Consider the following 22,390-nt stretch of genomic DNA (forward strand, 5'->3'; position numbering starts at 1 on the left):
TCAATGAGGAGAGATTACAGGGCTTATTTATAGGGATGTCACATTTTAGCTTCCCTCCAAGCTGTGGCTTTTACTTCCGTTGCTCACATTCTTAGTTTGCTGACATTCTGGCTTTCACAAAACCAAGAATGCAAGCAGCTAAATAGTGCTCAAAAGAGAATTCCCCACCAGGTTACTTTCTGTAAATCTGAAAATAAATCAGTTTGAGTATTTGTGTTCTCAGGGCAGGATATTTCCCTGCAATGGGATACTAGGGGAGGGAACCTCATTTCATCTTTGATCAACAACTCCTGTATGGGACAAGGCATATATGATGTGTCATTTCCATAGTTACTGCCAGAGGCTCATTGCAAACATTTAAAATATTCCCTGGGTTGGGTACCTTTCTCTTCATAAGAATTTGTAGTAGTTCATAACTTTAAGATTAGACAAGATTTTCTTCTAAGTTTTCCTCTTCTTACCTTGACCCTAATGGGCAGTATCTCTTGATCCCTGGGTACCCCCAACGACTGTCACCTCTGTCCTAAGTAATCCTGGATGATTCAGAGCATGTGTTCCCTTGTCTTCTCTCCCACTTCAAATGTGGAAGTAAGTTGGTAGGAAAATTTATTCCCACTAACGTATTAATGCCTAGAGGTGTTTTATATTATTCCTTCTAGAGATCTTTGTATTTTTACCAGAATGGATTTCCCTCACTCAATAAAAAATATATCTGGAAAGATTGTGACACAACTGACCATTTTCTGAAGTGATTTACTTTTCATTCCTTCATTTAGTAAATAGCTATAGTATTAAGTTACTACGGTGACAAAGGCACTTTGCTAGGAGCTGATGGCTACCCAGATAGAGCAGACATAGATCTTGTTTATAAGCAGCTTACAGTTGACTAAGCAGTACAGCCTCTCAGGCTGGAGAGCCACCAGGCTGGTAGGGTGCACAGCAGATGTGCACAGCTGTAGCCCAGCATCTGGAGTAAAGCCTGCACTTCAAAGGTGCTCCACAAAATTTGTTGAGGGATGAAAGAGAGATGGAGAGAACAAAGAGAAGTTAGGCCCTGATTATTCTGCAGCCTTCCAAGGATAGGTGGAGGGGGAAGAGTCCGTTTTAAAACTAGGAGTTTAATGGGACTGCTATATAATGGAAAACACATCTTTGGTTAGCTGGTGCTGCCAAAAAGCAGAGCTAAAAACCAGAAGTTAAAAAAACACTAGGAGTAAGACACCCCACTACTCTACCTCAAATACTCCCCCTGACCCCCAAAAATCAAAGCTTGGAGCTGGGAAAGAAAGTCCATTGAGATTTTTTTTAATCCTAACTATAAACTCCAAAGTTTTGGCTAAGAGCCAATATGAGAAGCCTAAGTATCATCAAATCAAGGTCATAAGGATGGAATAAACTGATGTATGAATTATTAATATTTAGTGAAACATTTTAAAATGTAGCTGACTTTCCGATTTCTAGCATTCATAAGGGTAGCTAGCATATGATGAAGAATTATGTAGCAATTAGAATCATATATACAATGTGATAAAAAATATATGTGCATAGAAGAAGATACACCAAAATATCAACTAACAATGGTTATCCAGAGGAGGTAGGATTATGGGTGATTTTGTTTTATTTTAAATAATAATTTAGTAATGAATGTTTAAATAAGAAATTTAAATTTCATTTTAAATACTGAATTATTTAGTAATGTTTAAATAATGAATACTTATTGCCAGAAAAAATATTGTTTTTTAAAAGCAATAATTATTTCATGTAGCTTAAACACTGCAGTGATGAGGACTGTATGTGGAGGTGGGTGGGGAGGGTAATGCATATGAAATAAGTTGTGCAAAATTCAAGATAATTCTGGTACTGGAAGAGGCTTGAACAGAGATCTACTCCTTAAATGTCAGTGAAAATGAATAACTTGCTTTCAAGCAAGAAATTCCACTTCTGACCTAGAAGGGTGATTATATACTTTTTGCTTTAATCCGATTAAAACAAACAAAAACCCCAAGCAAACAAAATACCTAAAACAATGACTCTAAAGGATGAAAAGGCAGCATCACATTCTCTTAAAATGCATTCGGTAGGGGGAAGGCCAGCAACCATAGGGCTGAGGGGTGGTGGTGGGAGAATGGGGTGAAAAGGGGAGCTTTCCCCAAATGCTGACTCTGAAAATTGTAGGTTTGAAAAGTACTCTAACCTTTTTTCTTCTCTTGAGTCAAGATCAGAGTAAGAGCCATATGTAGTTGTCTTACGTAAGTAATCCAATCTACATTGAGGCTTTAGCAATTCTAGATTTGTTGGTGATATATATTCTTTTCTGTTGAAATCAACATATGTTAAAAACTCCTTTGTGACATACATAAAAATTCAAACAATGAACTTTAAAAACCACCTGAAAATCTGCAGTTCCTATTTTTGTCTTTTGCTCATCTGTAACTTCTGCTTTTTAATTGCATTTTACTATGAGGATTTATTTTTTGTCCAACAACAAATTGTAGGACTTTTAGCAGTACACCCGACCTCTAGCTACTGGAGGCCAATGATACCCATACCCCAAAATGTGGCCATCAGAAACATACTCAGCCATTGCCAGATCAGGGAAAAATAATCCCCCTTGAGAACCACTGTTCTGGAACCTTCTAGGGTACACTGGATTTTCTTAAGGGCATATAATAAGTGAGCTAATTAGGGATGTGTCAAATCCATTTTATCTGAATGGTAAGCAACCAGATTTTCCTGGCTGACATTTGGGGGGCTATTAACGTGGTGGTGACATCTCTCTTACAGAGCGGTGGGAAAGCTCAGAGAGAGTATCCGTAAAGTTCTAGCAGAGCAGTTGATCCCTAATAGACATATTGCCTGTTTCTTTTCCGTTTCTATTACCAACATTCTTAGTAGACCATAACCTACGGTGATCCTAGAGGTCTATACCTTGTTTTGTTTACTACTTGCCAAGAAATGTCAAGAGTCTGATAGTTAGCAAGATAACAGGTTACCTTACTTCAGTTTTGTGGATACTGACAGAAGTCACAAAACCACTGGGCCAGAGACAAAAGACCATTTTTACTCACAGAAATAGCAGTAGCCAGAGTATCAGCATTTTCTTGAGCTGGTTTTTCAATCCCATTTCTCAAAGGGGGCCAGATGATACGTTCACACTCAGGGGCTGACCTCCAAGAGAAGAACCTTGAGCTTAAGAAACCTCAATCTTTCATACACAAGTATCCTTGAAAAGATTGTCTTGAAGCAAAGGCAATCTGTACCTCTGCTCCCAAGATGTGCCGAAACACAAGAGATGGTTTGTCAATATGACTATCCTGTAAACTCTTTAGGAGGACTATGTTTATTAATCTCCCTAACTAACCAGGGTACCCCAGAGGTCATCAATAGCATTTTGGGGTTAAATAATAATAAAGTTATCAAAAGTGTGTGGGGTGAGTTTGAGAATTATTTGTTCTAATTCAACACTATACCCATCTGAGAGTGATACTAGTTTTCAATTACTACTATAACAAATTACCACAAACTTGATGGCTTATTTTGCTTTTTTAGGGTCATATGTGAAACATATGGAAGTTCCCAGGATAGGGGTCGGAGCCTTAACTGCTGGCCTATGTCACAGCCACAGCAAGTCCAGATCCAAGCTGTGTCTGTGACCAAACCCACGGCTCATGGCAGACCGGATCCTTAACCCACTAAGTGAGGCCAGGATCCAAACCCACATCCTCATGGATACTAGTTAGGCTCTTAACCCATTGAGCCACAATGGGAACTCCCTTAGTAGCTTACAACAACAGAAATTTTTGCTAGGGTTTTGGAGGTCAGAAACAGGTCCTATTGGGCTAATGTTAAGGTGAGGCCTGAACTGCATTTCTTCTGCAGGCTGTGGGGGAGAATGCATTAAATGCCTTTTACAGGTTCTAAAGTTCTGCATTCCTTGGCTTGTGGCCCTTTTTGCCATCTTGAGAGGCAGAGCATCTTCCAATCTTTCACTGGCTCTGCCCTTCCTTGCCTCCCTCCCTAATAAGGGCCTTTCATTACTACATTGAGAATATCCAGGTAATCCAGAATTACCCAATCTCAGATCCTTAGCTCAATTATAGGTTTAAAGTCCCTTTTTGCCATGTGAGGTAACAGCTTCGGTTTCTTAGAATTAGAATGGGAAAAACCTGTCTACACTTTCGCAGACAAAAATCAGGTTTTTATCCCTTCAATAAGACTTCCCTGAGGTATAAAACAGTCATTTTATGAGAATCAGGAGTCAACTTTTTCCTTCACCTTATTTTTTCTGTTGTAATTCACATTTGCAACACAGTTAAAAATATTTTTTACAACTCCTCTGTTTAGCACCAGATGTTAAGGAAAAACTGTTTCCAAGAAATAGGCAGCATACTATGCTTACTTATGATTTTTCCATGTTAGGTACAGAAAACATTATGAGTATTTCCAATTCGTTTATAAATCTCTTTCCTAGTAATTTTTTGTCAACAGCAACAAGAATTTCTTTAAAGTCTTGATATGAGTGGTTAAAGATCCCTTAGAAGAACCTATTCTCTGAGAGCAAAAAATCTTGAGGATTTAACATGTGCTAGGAGCTCTACTAAGCACCTAACCTCCCCATTTCAGCTAATTTTCAGAACAAATCTATTACATAGGAACTACTAGGGCCCTAGTTTTATAAATATACATTATGTACGTTGCCCGTGGCCCATTATCCTACAAGTGGTTAAGACACAAATCACAACCAACCTTTCTAATTTAATAGTCCTGATTTAAATAAACTTCTTTCTTGGTTCTGAATTCTTTTTTGTGAACTATGACATGCATACCTCCCAAATGTATAAAACAGATAAAGCAAGCACTCACATAATCATGACTTTAAAATAAGGACTTGGGAATATGGCCCAGGGGCCAAATCCATTCTGCTGCCTTTTTGGAGGGTATGTGGGGTGGGTAACTATTTAGCCCTTCATATGCAAATTTGCTGACCTCTGACCTAGGTCAAGAAGAAGAGCTTTACCAGTACCTAGAAGTCTCCATTATTACTTCCCTACTCAAAATGCTGCCAGTAAGCACTATCCTGCCTTTTGCGACTTTTTTTTAAATTAATAGCTTTATTTATTAGCTTTTTGTTTAGGGCCATGCCCATGACATATGGAGGTTCCCAGGCTATGGGTCCAATTGGAGCTACAGCCACTGCCCTACGTCACAGTAATGCAGGATCTGAGCCACCTCTGCGACCTACACCACAGCTCATGGCAATGCCAGATCCTTAACCCAGTGAGCAAGGCCAGGGAAGGGACCCACAACCTCATGGTTACTAGTCGGATTTGTTTCCACTGCACCACAATGGAAATAGTTCCTAATTAATAGCTTTAGAAACTAAATATTGCTCAACTGTGTATTTCATTTTTGCCTATTTTTTGAACTTCATAAGAATAGAATCATACCATGACCTTTTCCATCTCGTTTCTCTTGCTCAACATTGGATTTAAGAGATTAATTCATGTTGCATTTAGCTCTAGTTTGTTCATTATTATCCAGCTGTACTCTCTCTTAAGGATCTCCTCAACAATATAACATTGTCACTATTATAAAAGAAGTCATGAAAACTGGTAGAACAATTCTTCCAAACATGTTCTTCAAGAGCATATGTGGCTCTTTTTGGCCATGTGTACTAGCATATAAATAAGAATTTTAGAATTAGCCCATCAAGTCCACAAGTCCTACTGAATCTATAAATCAATTGAGGAGATGTTACCATTTTTATAATACTTGGACTATCAGTCCACAAACATATTACTCCACATTTATTAGGTCATCTTTAAAATTTTTCAAAAAAGTTTAATCATTGTCTGTTGGTCTTCCATGTATTTTGTTAGATTTATTCCTAAGAGTTTTGTATTTTTACAGATTTCTGTTTTAGAAATGGCCAAAAAGCACATGAAATAGATGCTCAATACCACTAATTATTAGGGAAATCCAAATCAAAACTACAATGAGTTATTGCCTCGTACTAGTCAAGATGGCCTTATTAGCAAGTCTAACAATAACAAATACTAAAGAGGGTGTGGAAAAAAGGGAACCCTCCTGCCCTGTTGGTGGGATTGTAAATTGGTAAAATCACTATGGAAAACAGTATGGAGGTTTCTCAGAAGACTATAATATAGTACTACCATATGATCCATCAATCCCACTCCTGGGCATACATCTGGAGAAAACAGTAATTCGAAAATATACATGCACCCCTATGCTCATTGCAGCACTATTCACAATAGCCAAGATAGGGAAGCAACCTAAATGTCCATCTGCAGAGGACTGGATAAAGAAGATGTGCTACATCTATACAATGGAATATTATTCAGCCATTAAAAAGCATGAAATAATACCATTTGCAGCAACCTGGAAGGATGGAGAAATTATCATTCTAAGTGCAGTAAGTCAGCCAGAGAAAGACAAATACATGACATCACTAGTATGTGGAATCTACCAGAAATGATACAATAGAACTTACAACACAGAAACAGACTCAAAGATTATGAAACCAAAGTTACGTTCACTAAAGGAGAAACATAGTGACAAGGGGAATAAATTATGGAGGTGGGATTGATATATACACTATTACATATGGAAAGATGGGTAACAGGGACCTATTACATTGCACAGGGAACTTAGTATCATGTAGTAACTTATTTGTGAAAAGAATCTGAAAAGGTATGGATATATGTACATGTATAACTGATTTACTTTTGCTGTATGCCTGAGAGATTAATACGATTTTGTGAGTCAACTATATTCCGATAACATTTTTTAAAAATTCTGTTTAATGCTGATACACAGGACTACAATTATTTTGTATTATGTTTTGTATCTGGAAATTTATTAGGCTCTCATTAATTCTAGTAAATTGTTGCTGTTTTTAATAAACAAAAAATGACATCATCCATTAGAATTGGATGTTTTAATTTCAATTTTTTTTCTGACTTACCACACTGACTAGTTTTATTTTCAATTTTTTTTTTCTGGCTTACTGACTTCTGCACTGATTTACTCCAAATACAATGTTGAATGAAAACAGCAGTAATAGTTACTTTATTGCTTCTGATTTTAAAAGGAAAGTACTCAACATTTCACCATTAAGCATGATATCTGCTAAGTGATATTTTTATCGACGTTCTTTATCTGAATCATGTAGTTCCATTTTTACAACTAATGCGCTAAGAAATTTTTTAAATCATAAATGGTGCTGTGTTGTATTTAGCATAAGATTTTACTTTGTTCACTGCTATGATTTTTCTCCATTAATATTTCAATGTGGTTAATTATATTAATTGTTATTCTAAATCAATGTTTTTGTTTCTGTTTTGCTTTTTAGTGCTGCACCCATGGCATGTGGAAGTTCCAGGCTAGGGGTCGAATCAGAGCTACAGCTGCTGACCTACACCACAACTACAGCAATATGGGATCCAAGCTGCATCTCTGACCTACACCACAGCTCACAGCAACACCAGATCCCTGACCCACTGAGCAAGGACAGGGATGGAACCCACATCCTCATGGATACTAGTTGGATTCATTTCCACTGTGCCACAATTGGAACTCCCTCTAAACCAATTTTTAAACTAATCTTGCATTCCTGGAATAAACACAATTTTGTTCTAAGATGTTGTCCTTTTTACCTATTCCTAGATTAAGTTTGCTAATGTTTTGTTTTTGACATTACTTTGCATCAAATTAATGGAGAGTAGCCTATAGTTTTTCTTCCTTGTTACTATCCTTATCAATTTTTACTAAGTGGGTTAGGCCAACTCATAAAATGAATTATGTCTGGCAATGACACGTGTAATTTTTTTTTTTTTTTGGTCTTTTTGTCTTTTTAGGGCTGCATCTGTGGCATATGGAGGTTCCCAGGCTAGGGGTCATATTGGAGCAGTAGCCTCCAGCCTATGCCAGAGCCACAGCAATGCCAGATCTGAGCTGCATCTGTGACCTACACCATGGCTCATAGCAATGCCAGATCCTTAACCCACTGAGCGAGGCCAGAGATTGAACCCACAATCTCATGGTTCCTAGTCGGATTCGTTGTCACTGGCCATGATGGAAACTCCACATGTATAATGTTTATAGCACATTTTTTCTGCATCCTCTACATATAGGGCTGTATTTCCCAGTCTTATGTGCTATTATAGTGGCCAAAAGAACTATGAATAAAAAGGACATGCATGTATAGTCTAAGTCAGTTAGGAATGGCTGTGCTTTCTCCACACTTCCTCCTGGAGGTGCTGGCCTAGGTGACAGAAGAGGAATAGGTCACGACATTAATTATCAGTACTAATACAGAGTTACTCCCCCTTTTTTGTTCTCTAGAAGAACTTGTGTAGAATCAGAATATTTTCCCATGTGGTGGAACTTGCCTATGATATTATTTGAAGCAAGATTTATAGCTTCAGATTCAATTTCTTTAATGGTTATATGGCTGCTCAGTTTTTCTGTTTCTCTTTCAGTTATGATAAAAGGATCAAATCCTTTAAAAACATAATTTATCAAAATGTTTCAATTTATTCACATGAAATTATTTCCAATATTGCCTCATTACATTGTACAATGTTTGCAAAACCTGTAGCACATTGATCTTTTCATTTCTTATATTATTTGCGTCTCCTTTTTTCTTGATCTATCATGCCTGAAGTTTATCAATTTTATCAGTCTTTTCAAAAAAGCCAGCTTTTGACATTATTGTCTGTTTTTGGTATGTCTCCTGTTGAATCACTTTCTGATTTTCTTTTTCCTTTTTTAGAATTTTTGTCTTTTATTTTGACTTCTTTATGTACATACTTTACTAATTTGAAGCTTTTATTTTTTCTAATATAAGCATTTAGAGTTATATATTTCAAAATACTTCTATGTTTGTCCTTTAAGAGAGGAAATTAAGTCATTCTCATTGTTCAGTTAAAATTCTTATTTTTTGTTTAGGATTTATTCTCTCACCTATAAATTATTTGGAAGTAGAGTTTTTTAATTTCCAAATCAGTAAAGATTTTCTAATTATCTTCTTGCTATGGATTTCTGTATTAATCACCATATGTCAGGAAATAAAGTGTATATCACTTCATCTTTAAAAATTTATTGAGGCTTGACTTCTTGTCCAGAATATGATGTTTTCATTAAAAAAAAAAAAAAAAAGGAGGAGTTCCTATCATGGCTCAGCAGTTAGCAAACCCAACTAGCAACCATGAGGACTCTGGCTTGATCCCTAGCCCGGCTCAGTGGGTTAAGGATCCAGCGTTGCCGTGAATAGTGATGTAAGTCACAGACAGCTCGGATTTGGCATTATTGTGCCTCTGGCATAGGCTGGCGGCTACAGCTCTGATTGGACCCTTAGCCTGGAACCTCCATATGCCACGGGTGTGGCCCTAAAGACAAAAAGACAAAAAAAAAAAAAAAAAAAAAAGAAAGAATATTTTGCACTTATTGGTTATAGTGTTCCACATAAGTTCAAGAGGTCAAATTTGTTAATTATTTTGTTTAAACCTTTTATATAATCAGAGTTTCTTGGTCTGCTTTTTCTATTGGATCCTTAGACAAATGTTTTAAAAACCTCCTACTATGTGCTGGGAAAACTGGACAGCTGCATGTTAAAAAACGAAATTAGAATCCTAACACCATCCACAAAAATAAACCCAGATGGATTCAAGCCTAAACATTAGGCCAGATACTATAAAAACTCTTAAGAGAAAAACATAGGCAGAACACTCTTTGACATAAACCACAGGGGTATCTTTTAGGATCCATTTCCTAGAGTAATTGAAATAAAAACAAAAATAAACAAATGGGACCTAATTAAACTTAAAAGACTTTGCACAGCAAAGGAAGCCATAAACAAAATGAAAAGACAACTCACAGGATGGGGGAAACTCTGCAAATGAATTTACCAACAAAGGATTGATCCCCCAAGTATACAAACATCTCATACCATTTCATGTTAAAAAACAAACAAACAAACAAAGAACCCAATTAAAAAAGAAAAGATCTAAATAGATATCTCTCCAAAGAAGACAGATGGCCAAAAAAAAAAAAAAAAGAAAAAGAAAAAGAAAAACATGAAAAGATGCTCAGTATCACTTATTATTAGAAAGACACAAATCAAAACCACAGTGTGAGGTATCACCTCGCACCAGTCAGAATGGCCATCCTCAAAAAGTTTACAAACAATAAATGCTGGTGAGGATGTATAGAAAACTAGAACCCTCATATACTGTTGAGAGAATGTAAGCTGATATGACTGCTATGGAGAACATTATGAAAGTTCCTTAACAAACTAAAAATAGAACTACTGTATGACCCAGCAATCCCACTCCTGGGCATCTACTGGAGAAAACAGTAATTTGAAGTGATATATACACCCTGATGTTCCCTGAAGCACTTATTTACAATAGCCAAGATAGGGAAGCAACCTAAATGTCCATTGGCAGAGGACTGGATAAAGAAGATGTGGTACATCTATGCAATGGAATACCACGCAGCCATAAAAAGCATGAAATAATACCATTTGCAGCAATGTAGATGGACCTAGAAATTCTCTAAGTGAAGTAAATCAAAGATAAATATATGATATCCTTTACATGTGGAATCTAATAAAAAATGATACCAAAGAACTTATTCACCAAACAGAAAGAGACTCAAAGAAATTCCAAACCAAACTTACAGTTACTGAAGGGGAAACATTTGGGGGGGGGGTAGAAATTAGGAGGTTGGTATTAACATATACATGATACGTAACAAGGACCTACTGTATAGCACAGGGAAATCTACTCAAGAGTGTATAATAGCCTATACGGGAAAATAATCTGAAAAGAAACAGATATATGTATATGTCCAACTGATTTACTTTGCTATACACATAAAAATAACACAACTTTATAAGTCAACTGCACTCCAATACAATTTTTAAAAACACATAAAAGAATAATACCCCACTATAATTATTTCTCCCCATTACTCTGTCAACTTGATTTTTCCAAGATAATCACATAAGTATACATTTAAAACTGTATAGGAAAAGTTTCTCATTAAATCATTTATCTTTATGAAGGATTCTATTCATCTCTAACAATATATTTTGCCTTAAAATTTATTTAATATAGAAGAGGCAAAATCAACTATACATTAGTATTTGCATATTCTTTCATTATATAACTTTCCTGGTTCTGATATTTTAGGTATGCATCTTGAGAATGACACATAGTTATATTTTCTCTACTGTCATTTTCATTTTCCACCCAGCCTACAATCTTTGTCTATTAATGGAGGAATTGATCCACTTATACTATGTAGCTATGTACATATTTTAAATGTATCATTTTGTGATTTCAATTTTTTTAATTTTTTTTCTCATTTCCCTTGTTTTTCTGCTTGTAATCATCTATTTTATTTTTCAATTTTTCTGATTATTTTAACATTAACATTTGAAATTGATCAATACCATTATTAGGCTCCCAAAATTTATGAAGATTTCTCTTCCATCCTTACTTCTATGTTACTGTGATCTACATTTTACTAGTACCTTGTTTCTTTTAAAATTTATATGTAAATGTCTTATTATTGTATTCCATCTGAGCTCTTTTAGGTAAAAATCAAGTATTTACCATTTTTTCCACGTATTTCTTATTATTCCTTTTTTTCATTTCAGACTTCCCATCTTAGATCATTTTTCTTCTGTCAGAAGTTTATCTTTAAGAAAGAGGGAAGAGTAGGAGGTCCCAACACTTGTCTCCCTGCAACAGGGAAAAAAAAATACAAACCAAAGAAATTATCTCAGGGAGAGCTCCAGACTATAAAAAAGCAGCATCAAAAACTCTACCAAGTTCAAAAATGGAGGATGGTCACGTAGAAAAGTACAGGAGACACAGTACCTATCATCATTCCATCCCCCAGTCAAAAGCAGCCCTGCACCAGGAGGGATTCCCTCAGAGCAATTTCACTGCACAGGGAAAAAGCAAGAGAACCCGAGCAAACCTCACCACTGTGAATGTTTGCAAACTCTGCTCCAGAAATCTATCACAGTCTTCATCAATGCTGATCTCAGCTGATGGAGCGTCCCTGGAGTTTCACAGACTAGAACAGTAGTTGTGACGCCATTGCACCCAAGGGCCCCAGTTGTTGCTGTAACCCTGCTTTCCAGGTTCAGGATACCATAGCACCTTATCATTTATAGAATAAGAATAAGAGTTGCTATTGCTCTATGTCCCACCTGTTGCCTTAAGTCAGAGTTTTGAATCACCATTACTAAGTGGTATACCATTACTCAGCCTCCATTGCCTTGAGCACTGCCCCCCAGGTCCCAGGTTGTGGCACTGACCATCACTGCTAAGGGAAATAGAAATATCAACAGACCAATATCAAGCAAAAAGACTGAATCGGTAGTCAAAAAAACTTCCCAACAAACACAGGTCCAGAACCAGATGGCCTCACTGATGAATTCTACCAAATGCTTAAAAAATACCAGTCCTTTTCTTACAAAAGGAGAAGATGGAACACTACCTAATTCCTTTTATAAAGCCAACATCACTCTGAAGTTAGTGAGATAAGGACACTACAAAAATAGAAAATTATAGACCAATATTCCTGATGAATATAAATGCAAAACTTTTCAACAATATATTAGTAGACTTCAAAGTACATTAAAAGGATCATTCACCATGATCAAATTGGGTTTATCTTTGGGATTTAAAGACGGTTCAACATATGTACATCAATAAATGTGACACACCATATTAATAAAAATCATTATCATCTAAATAGATACAGAAAAAAGCACTTGTCAAAACACAACATCCTGGAGTTCCTGTTGTGGCTCAGTGGTTAACAAATCCGACTAGGAACCATGAGTTTGCAGGTTCGATCCCTGGCCTTGCTCAGTGGGTTAAGGATCTGGCATTGCCATGAACTGTGGTGTAGGTCACAGACGCAGCTTGGATCCTGTGTTGCTTGGCTCTGGGTAGGGTGGCGGCTACAGCTCCGATTCGACCCCTAGGCCTGGGAACCTCCATATGCCGTGGGAGTGGCCCTAGAAATGGTGAAAAGACAAAAAACAAACAAACAAAAAACATCCTTTCATGGTAAAAATGCTCAATCAGTTGGGTTTAGGAAAAAAATGTTCCTGAGGAGTTCCCATTGTGGCTCAGAGGGTTATAAACCCAATCAGTATCCATGAGGATACAAGTTCAATCCCTCACCTCGCTTAGTGGGTTAAGGGTCTGTTGTTGCCATGAGCTGTGGTATAGGTTGCAGACAGCTGGGATCCGGTGTTGCTGTGGCTGTGAGGTAGGCCAGCAGCTACATCTCTGATTTGACCCCTAGTCTGGGAACTCCCATGTGGCAGATGCAGCCCCCTATCCCCCCCAAAGAAAAGAAAGAGAAAAAATATTTCTCAGCATACTGAAGGCCATAAATGATAAGCCCACAGTTAATATCATATTCAATGCTGAAAAATTATTTTTTTTCTAACATCAGGAACCAAACAAGAATGCCTACTATCAGTATTTCTGTTCAACATACTAAATAAAGTCCTATCCAGAGGAATTAAGCAACAAAAAAGAAATAAAATGCATCCATATCAGGAAGAAATAAGTAAAAATTCATTTCTTTGCAAATGGCATGATCTTATCATAGAAAACCCTAAAGACTCCACCAAGACACCCTTAATAAATGAATGCAGTAAAATTATAGTATTCAACATATAGAAATCAGTTGCACTTTTATATATTAACAATTAACTATCTGAAAGAGAAATGAAAGAATCCCATTTGTAATAACATCAAAATCAATAAATTTAACTAAGGCGGTGAAAAACCTGTCTACTGAAAACTGTAACACATTATTTAAAGAGATTGAAGAAGACAAAAAAAATGGAAGAGTTGCCCATGGTCTTGAACTGAACTAATTAATATTGTAAATTTGTATTACCCAAAGTGATCTACAGACAATGCATTCCTAATCAAAACTCCAATGACATTTTTCACAGAAATAGAAAACACCAAAAAAGGATGAAATAATGCTATTTGTAGCAATATGGATGGACCTAGAAATTGTCATACTAAGTGAAGCCAGATAAAGACAAATATCATGACATCATAAATATGTGGAATAAAAATGATACAAAAGAACTTACAAAGCAGAAACAGACCCAAAATTTTGAAACCAAACTTATGGTTACCAAAAGGGTAACGTGGGGAAGGGATAAATTAGGGGGTTGGGATTGACATATACTCACTACTACATATAAAATAGGTGAGTAACAAGGACCTACGGAATGGCACAAGGAGATTTACTGAATACTGTGTAAAAACTATATGGGAAAATAACCTGAAAAGGAATGGATGTATGATTAACTGAATTACTTTGCTATATGTTTGAAACTAATACAATTTTGTAAGTCAACTATTCTCCAATGGAGAAAAAAAAGTTTGGAACCACTTGAGACCACCAAGTAGCCGAAGCAATTATGAGAAAGAACAAGACAGGTAATATCACGTCATCTGATTTAAAGCTATATTATAAAACCGTATTTTAAAACTGTAGTAATCAAGACAGTATGACATTGGCATAAAAAAAGCTGGACGATAGACATGTAAAACAGAATAGACAGCCTACACCTAAATCCATGCATATATGTCCAGCCAAGTTTTGACAAGAATGTTAGAACACACAATAGGTAAAGGAGTATCTTTTCAATCAATAGTTTTGGGAAAACTGGTTATCCACATGCAAAAGAATAAAATTGGACCCATTTCTTATACCTCTCACAAAATTAATTTGAAATGGATCAAAGATCTAAATATAAGACCCCAAACAGTTTTATGGTCTTGCTGATGGTCTTGGCAATGATTTCTTAGATGAGACATAGGCAATATATGTGAAAGTAAATAAGCGGGTCTACATTAAACTAAGAAATTTCTGTATAGCAAAAGAAAAAATAAGTCACAAAGGTAATCTACAGAATGGGAGAAAATATATGCAAACCATATGCAGGCTAGCAGGTTAATATTTACAATATATAAAAAAATTCATACAGTAGCCAAAAGGCAAATTGTCTCATTTAAAAAAGAGCATAGGATCTGAATAGACATTTTTCCAAAGAAGACATACAAGTGGCCAAAAGTTACATAAGATGCTGAATAGCATTAGTCACCAAGAAAATGTAAATCAAAGCCACAATGTGATATCACTTCACATCTGTTAGGATGGTTATCATCTAAAAGACCAGAGATAACAAATGTTGGCAAAGATGTGCTGAAAAGGAAGCCCTTATACACTGTTGGTGGGAGTGTAAGGTGGTACAAACATCTAGACAAGAGTATGGTACTTCAAAAATTCAAAACTGAACTGCCATACGATCCAGCAATCCCACTCCTGGGTGTATCTCCACAGAAAATGAAGTCACTACCTTGAAGAGATATTAGAACATCCATGTTCATTTCAGCATTAGTCACAAGAATCAAGATATGGAAACATCTAGTCAATGAATGAATGAATGGATAAAGAATTTATATATGTACATATGTATGTATACATATTCATGCATATATACAATGGAATATTATTTAGCTATGAGAAAGAAGGAAATTTTGCCATTTGCTACAACATGGTTGGACCTTAAGTGCATTATGTCAAATGAAATAAGCCAGAGAAAGACAAATACTGTATGATTTCACATACAGGTGGTAACTCAAGTCACATTCATAAACGGTAGTAGAATGGTGGTTACCATGGGCTGGACGGGATTGAGGAATTGGTGGTATGTTTGTTCAAACTTATAGCTAGCAGATAAATAGATTCTGGAGATCAAATGCACAGCAAAGTAATTAGTGTCAATACTAATATATTATAAACTTCACAGTTCCTAACAGAGTAGATCTTAATTTGTTCACACCACAAAAAAAGAAACACTGATTATATAACATGATAGAGGTGTTAGCTAATGCTATGGCAATAATAATATGGCAATATATAAATGTAACAAAGCAACACATTTTACATTTTTTTTTTTTTTTGTCTTTTTACCTTTTTCTTGAGCCGCTCCCGTGGCATATGGAGGTTCCCAGGCTAGGGGTCGAATCGGAGCCACAGCCAGACAGGATCCGAGCCGCGTCTGCAACCTACACCACAGCTCACAGCAATGCCGGATCCTTTAACCCACTGAGCAAGGCCAGGGATTGAACCCACAACCTCATGGTTCCTAGTCAGATTTGTTAACCACTGCACCACGACAGGAACTCTGACATTTTACATCTTTAACACAGTATTATGTGTCAACCATCTCTCAGTGAAAAGCAAAATTCCTTTAAAAATTTCCTTTACTCAGAATTTTGAATGGTGATTTTTGTCTGTCTAAAATGTTTATTACCCTCACTCAGTCTTCAGAGATTCTTATATACTATTTACTGTTCCAGGCTGGAGGTATTTTCTTTCTGTTCATTGGAGATACTTTTGCACTGACTTTTTGACTTCTCTTGTGGCCATTAACTGTTGTTTATTTGAAGATGCTGCCCTCCCTTATCCCACCCTTCAGTGCAGCAGCTGGCTTAAGAGCGTCTTTTCATCTTGGGTCTTCTGCAGTTTCTCCACGGTAAACCTAAATACAGAGATTCTTAAATTTATCAATTCTTCAATGGATTTTTCTGGGCTTTTTGAAAATTTGGGTTGGCAGCATTGTTTGAGAAATTTCTTTAAAATTAGGTCTTAGTATTGCCCTGTCTCCATTATCTCCCTCTTCTCCTTTAAGCACTGGTGAAGCGTGGGTTACACTTTCTCACTCTATCCTTCCTATTTCTCCTTAACTCTCTTCCCTATTTTTTTTTTTTTTCTTTTCGGCACTGCTCTCTGGAACATTTCTTCACAGTTTTATTTCAGTTGTGATTTTTCACCCATTATTTAAGGGTTTAAATTTTGTCTTTTCTGTGTGGAAGTTTTATTTGTGGTTTTTTTCCTGACATGGTAGGTTGCTTTTTATAATAAATTTAGAAATTTCTATTAAAAAATCTTTTATCTTTATTTATACATTGATTATAAAGTAATTATGCTTACAATGATTTATAGGTGCAATATATGAAGTCTTTCGGGGCTATTTCTCTCATTTGCTGTGTTTCTGATTCTCACTTATTATTCTTTATTTCCTTGGTGCCTAGTTATTTTTGACTGTGCCCCAAATTTTTAATTTTTATGATTTTTATTTTTTCCATTATAGGTGATTTACCATGTTCTGTCATTTCTACTGTACAGCAAAGTGACCCAGTCATACACACACACATATATATATATATATATATACACACACACATTCTTTTTCTCACATTATCCTCCATCATATTCTATCACTAGGACTAGATATAGTTCCCCATGCTATACAGCAGGATCCCATTGCTTGTCCACTCCAAAAACAATTGAATTTTTTTTCCTATGGGGATTTTTTTTTTCCAAGCCTAGAATGAGTGTCTTCTTTTAAAATTTTATTTGCTTCTTCTTGGAAGTGCTATCAGTCATCAGTCCTTTTAAAATGTTATGACTTGAGGTTCCATGGATCAACTTGTTGCAAATCTGTGCATGGATGGGGTGTAGGCACAACTTGTTATGGACATTTTTTCCCTTTTTTTCCTCCTGCCCTAACATCAGGCTTTCTCTCCTGCAGTAGTCCAGCAGGAGGAGGTAGTCATGGTGGTGGTGATTAGAGTTTACTTCCAGTTCATACTTACTTGGGGTCCAAAAGGGATGTGGCCAACTTACCTTTTATCCCTCTCAATTCAGAACTTTTTTTTTTTTTAAATGGCCAGAATTTTTACAGCCTAGAAAAGTGACTTTGATGTTTTGATGCTCAGGCTATTTTTTTTTAAGATTCACTTTTCACTTAAACTGTACCCTGGTAGTTCCTTTATATCATATGAGCCATTTGATATTTTAAAGAATTTAAAAAATTTTTAAGTTAAATTCTTGGTCCAAATAATTTATCATTCTTTTTATTATTATTTTTAGGGTCCGACCTGTGGCATGTGGAAGTTCCCAGGCTAGGGGTCCAATTGGAGCTGCCACAGTAACTCAAGATCTGAGCTGCATCTGCAACCTATGCCTCAGCTTATGGCAATGATGGATCCTCAACCCAGTGAGCGAGGCCAAGGATCAAACCCGCATGCTCATGGATACTAGTCAGGGTCTTAACCCACTAAGCCACAACAGGAACTCTCTAAAGGAGTATTCTTGGAATCAGAAATCTGTGCGTATATATGCATGTTTTAGAGATATCCCGTACAATATTGTTGAGAGTCTCTGAAATGAGGAACTCTAAAATGTCCAGAGGATATTACTGTGAAATACTGGCTTGAAATACATATGGCCACTTTCTTTGTCCCCAATACTACCTTTCCCTCAGAATGTGGCACTGTCAGAAATCATACTTTGTTCCTTTATTTTGGTAGAGCCTATAAAATCCTTATGTGAAAATGTTTATCAGTTGACCTCAAAGGCTAAGGAACTGGGCCTCATTGCACTTAGTTTGTGGCTGCAAATCTCTGCTAAACAACTGTTATCTTTATGAAACTTTTAAGTTTATAAAGTGCTTTAACCACCACTTCCTAATTGGACTCATAATATCCTTGTGAGCTCAGCATGGCAAGAGTAGTTATAGCTCTTTCAGGGGAGTAAGTTGGGACCCTAAGATATTGGGGTGGGATCTAAGAGCCAGAACTCATTTAATACTCTTCAACTACAGCCCCAGTGTCATGAAACTCCAACATCCAACAGGCATCAAATTGATAAGGATCGAGTAGGATAATTAAATAGTCAGTTTAGAATTTCCATGGGATTTTATTTTTTTGGCTTTTTAGTGCTGCATCCATGGCATGTGGGAGTTCCCAGACTAGGGGTCGAATCAGAGCTGCTGGCCTACCACACAGCCACAGCAATGCAGGATCCAAGCTGCATCTGCGACCTATACCACAGCTCAGGGCATCGCTGGATCCCTGACCCACTGAAGAGGCCAGGGATCAAACCCACATTCTCCTGGATACTAGTTGGATTCATTTCCACTGTATCACAACAGGAACTCCAGAATGGGAATTTTAAGGGAGTTTGGGAGACTGTTCTAAGTTAATGACCACTCAAGAAAAGAATCCAGTAACTGATCAACAATCTACACAATCTTGAATAATGACTAGGCATATTCAAATGTCAGACACATTCAAGCCACAAATCCTGTTAGTTAGAACACAAGACAATATACTTGGGGTCTGAATCTTGTTACATGAACTCAGGAAGTCCATGATCCCTGAAGAGTAGCTTCTCTGCATGTAGCCAAGACAGGCATATATATAAAAGGGGGAAAAAGAACTAGGTGAAAGGGGACATTTATACTGAAATCTGAGATGAATTATCATGCTTTAGTATATGTTACCACCTTTTTGCTAATACACAGATGATTTAAATATCGCCCTAACAGTCCTGGTTAGACCACAGAGGGCCAAAGGGACAACAAATGATGAAAGCCTTGATGTCTACACAAAATGAGGAAGAAGATTGTCTTCTTCTCATCCCACTTTTTCTTTGATGATAAAAATGTAGCTCTCTTTGTTCTTGGGGCTGCTGTATTCCTTTGCCAGCCCACTTGTACTTCTCAAATGTATCCCATACTAATAAACTCACTCCTTGCCGGTTTGCCTCATGCTGAATTCTTTCTGCAATGAGATGAAAGAACCTGAGCTTAAGTAAGTCCTAATGGCTAGTGAGCAGTTTTAATTAAGACAGTTGGTTTGAGTCCTCTCCTAAGCCAGGGATGGGATTGTAGGTTTAAGTCCCAGTCTGAATTTTAGTTGAGTTTGAGCCCCACCTGAGAAGGAGTAAGGTTTCAACTCTGTACTGCCTAGTATTTCAATGTCACTAATTGACCTGTGAGAATGTGAGTATGCTTGACTACAGTCCATTTTCTCACAAGTTAGGTAAGTGCCATCCAGAAAATAAAAGACCTTCAGTACTTTTATTATTTCCATAACCACTAGTTCTGTTGATTTCGATTTTCAGAGTTTGGATCTTTTCCCATCACTTTTCGCCTTTTTTTTCTTTCTCCCTTTCTTCCTTCATATTTCTTGCCTTTCATTCTTGCTGTCTTGCTTTTCTCTCTCTCTTCTCCCATTTTTTCCTCTATGGATAGCTTTCCATTTAAATTTGGATACAACTGAGCAGGGGAGTTTAGGAGGAAAAAGAGGGGAGGTTAACTTAATTCCACCTGAGTTGTGTTCCAGCCTCAGGCTTTGGTGTTTGAAGAAAACATAACTCAGCTGAAGCCTGTATGAACTTAGTGTAACTCCAATATCCCTAGATCCCAGTATGTTTATGCATAAGTGACATGAGTAGTTAAATCTTAATGTTACTAACTCTAATATCCCAACCAAGACATCATCTCCAGCCCTATAAAAAGAACCCCCTGCCAAGGACTTGGAAGGGACCCAGGATCATCCTACATCCCTCAGTGGACATCATCCCTGTCCCTCTGATCCCTACCATGTTACCTTCTGGGTCTGCCACCATGGGTGCTCATCCCTGTAGATAACCCTGGCTGCTGTGTGCTTAATCCTCAAGTCATCTCAAGAATTCAGCGACTTGAGGAGATCCTGTTGTGGCCCATGAGAAACGAATCTCACTAGTATCCATGAGGATGCAAGTTTGATCCACAGCCCTGCTCAGTGGGCCTGGGAGCCAGCATTGCCATGAACTGTGGTATAGGTTGCAGACATGGCTCAGATCATGCATTTCCTTGGCTGTGGTGTCAGCCAGCAGCTGTAGCTCTGATTCTACCCCTAGCCTGGGAACCTCCATATGCTGCGGGTATGACCCTAAACAGAAAAAAAAAAAAAAAAAAGAATTTAGCAACTTGGGAAATAGGAAATAGCTCCCTCCCTCTGCCCTACACTCAGCTACACAGTAAAGCTGTTCATGTTCAGATATGTTCTGGAGTGTAATAATATATTCACACTTGACTTTATGCACAAAAACCTCTTAAGACTCCCAGGATGAACAAAGCCACAGAGTAGGTGACTGCAAGAGGCCCTCATACCAGCTGCCAAGCTTTCCTCAGAGTCATGCTCTCCTCACACACAGGCTCACAGAGGCCTTCCTCCTCTTCGTGAGTCCTCATTTCCTGAGAAGCTCCTGAGGTCCTTCAGACCTACTCCCAGCCAAAGCACTGGCCATGATAGTTGACCTATGTCTGAAGCTCAGTTTGGGCCATGCTATGAAGTATTCCCCAGAGGCTCCTTGGCTCCCATGATAATCAGAGGATTAAGGAAACAAGTAGGCAGCAGAGAGGAACTCCAGTCTACATGGCTGGTGTATGTAAATCTCAAGTTAAGCCCAATGGAAACTTTGGCATATCCTCCAGGTTAACAATATCCATTCTCCCCTTCTTTGCAAATGAAGTTTGAACTTTCTTTAAGGTCAGAATGTTCTCCAAAAGTCGAATGCTCCACTGCCTTGCAGAGTGTCATGTCACCACCTATGTTCTAAGCAATGAGGCCTAAGTGGAAGTGGGTAGGTGGGGATTCCAGAAACGCTCCTTAAGGGAGGACCAGACAGCTAGCTGCTCAAGTATATTTTGGCCTTTCTCCTTTCCTCTCTGCTTCCTGGAATTTGATGCAATGGCTGAGGACCTAAAAACATTCTTGCATCATAAAGTAAACTGAAGGATCAAAGGTAGGCAGGAAGTGAGAACAGTGACCCTGTCAGAAGGAACCAGATCCCCTATGACAGAGAGTAGCTGTACCAACCCCGAATTGGCTACTTCCAGATTTTTATTACCAGGGAGAAACATAAAATAAACCTACTTCCAGATTTTTATTACCAGGGAGAAATAGAAAACAGGGCTCCTGTAGCTTTTCATTTTCCATCAATATTTGCCTCTTTCTAGTTATAACTGATAAGATTCCGTGGTTGGGAGCTAGGCTTGGAGCAACTTTTCTGGGGCCCTCGGCTAGCTCTTCCATGCTTATCTCTGTCTTTGAACAATTTATTTGAGCACCCTGTACCTGATTTTCTCATGTGAAAAATGGGATAATTAGAGCATGTTTCTCTCAGTATTAAGAGCGTCAAATAAGATAATACAATGAGCTCTTAGATGACTCCTTGGATCACAGTCCCCATGTCATTACTACATGTCAAAGAAATCCAGTCCCTACACTGATGGAGTTTTTGTTAAGTTCAGTGCTATTCTATCTGCACTCTTCTCCTCTTACATTTCAGAGGTGGCAGGACCTCCGAACTGGTAGTCTTTGCTTCCTCCTCACATGTATAGATGTGAGAGGTGGAAGTATGTATTAGTATATACATTTCCCCTTGGTTTCTGACATCAGAGAAT

The 22,390-nt window shown here is 37.4% G+C and overlaps 1 protein-coding gene across 10 annotated transcripts in view; it reads right to left on the bottom strand.

The window, feature by feature from the left end:
- LOC146407043 (uncharacterized) overlaps positions 1 to 22,390 on the bottom strand; it is a 118,063-nt gene that overhangs the window by 78,788 nt on the left and 16,885 nt on the right. For 8 of the 10 annotated variants that reach the window (XR_014822390.1, XR_014822394.1, XR_014822388.1 and 5 more), the window contains one exon: positions 11,643 to 11,771. Coding sequence is in view for 2 of the 10 variants with exons in the window: in XM_084986894.1 (XP_084843020.1) it covers positions 11,643 to 11,681 (39 nt within the window). In the remaining 8 variants the exon portion in view is untranslated. Of the gene's footprint in view, positions 1 to 3,068; positions 3,169 to 11,642; positions 11,772 to 22,390 lie in introns of all 10 variants that reach the window. The other 2 variants (XR_014822396.1, XR_014822393.1) reach the window with 1 other exon arrangement.

The sequence above is a fragment of the Sus scrofa genome, chromosome 1, assembly GCF_054392235.1.
Source record: "Sus scrofa isolate SSC_HxYL_T2T_F1_AM1 chromosome 1, Sscrofa_HxYL_maternal_Yorkshire_Landrace_v2.0, whole genome shotgun sequence".
In the NCBI taxonomy this organism is placed as follows: domain Eukaryota; kingdom Metazoa; phylum Chordata; class Mammalia; order Artiodactyla; family Suidae; genus Sus; species Sus scrofa.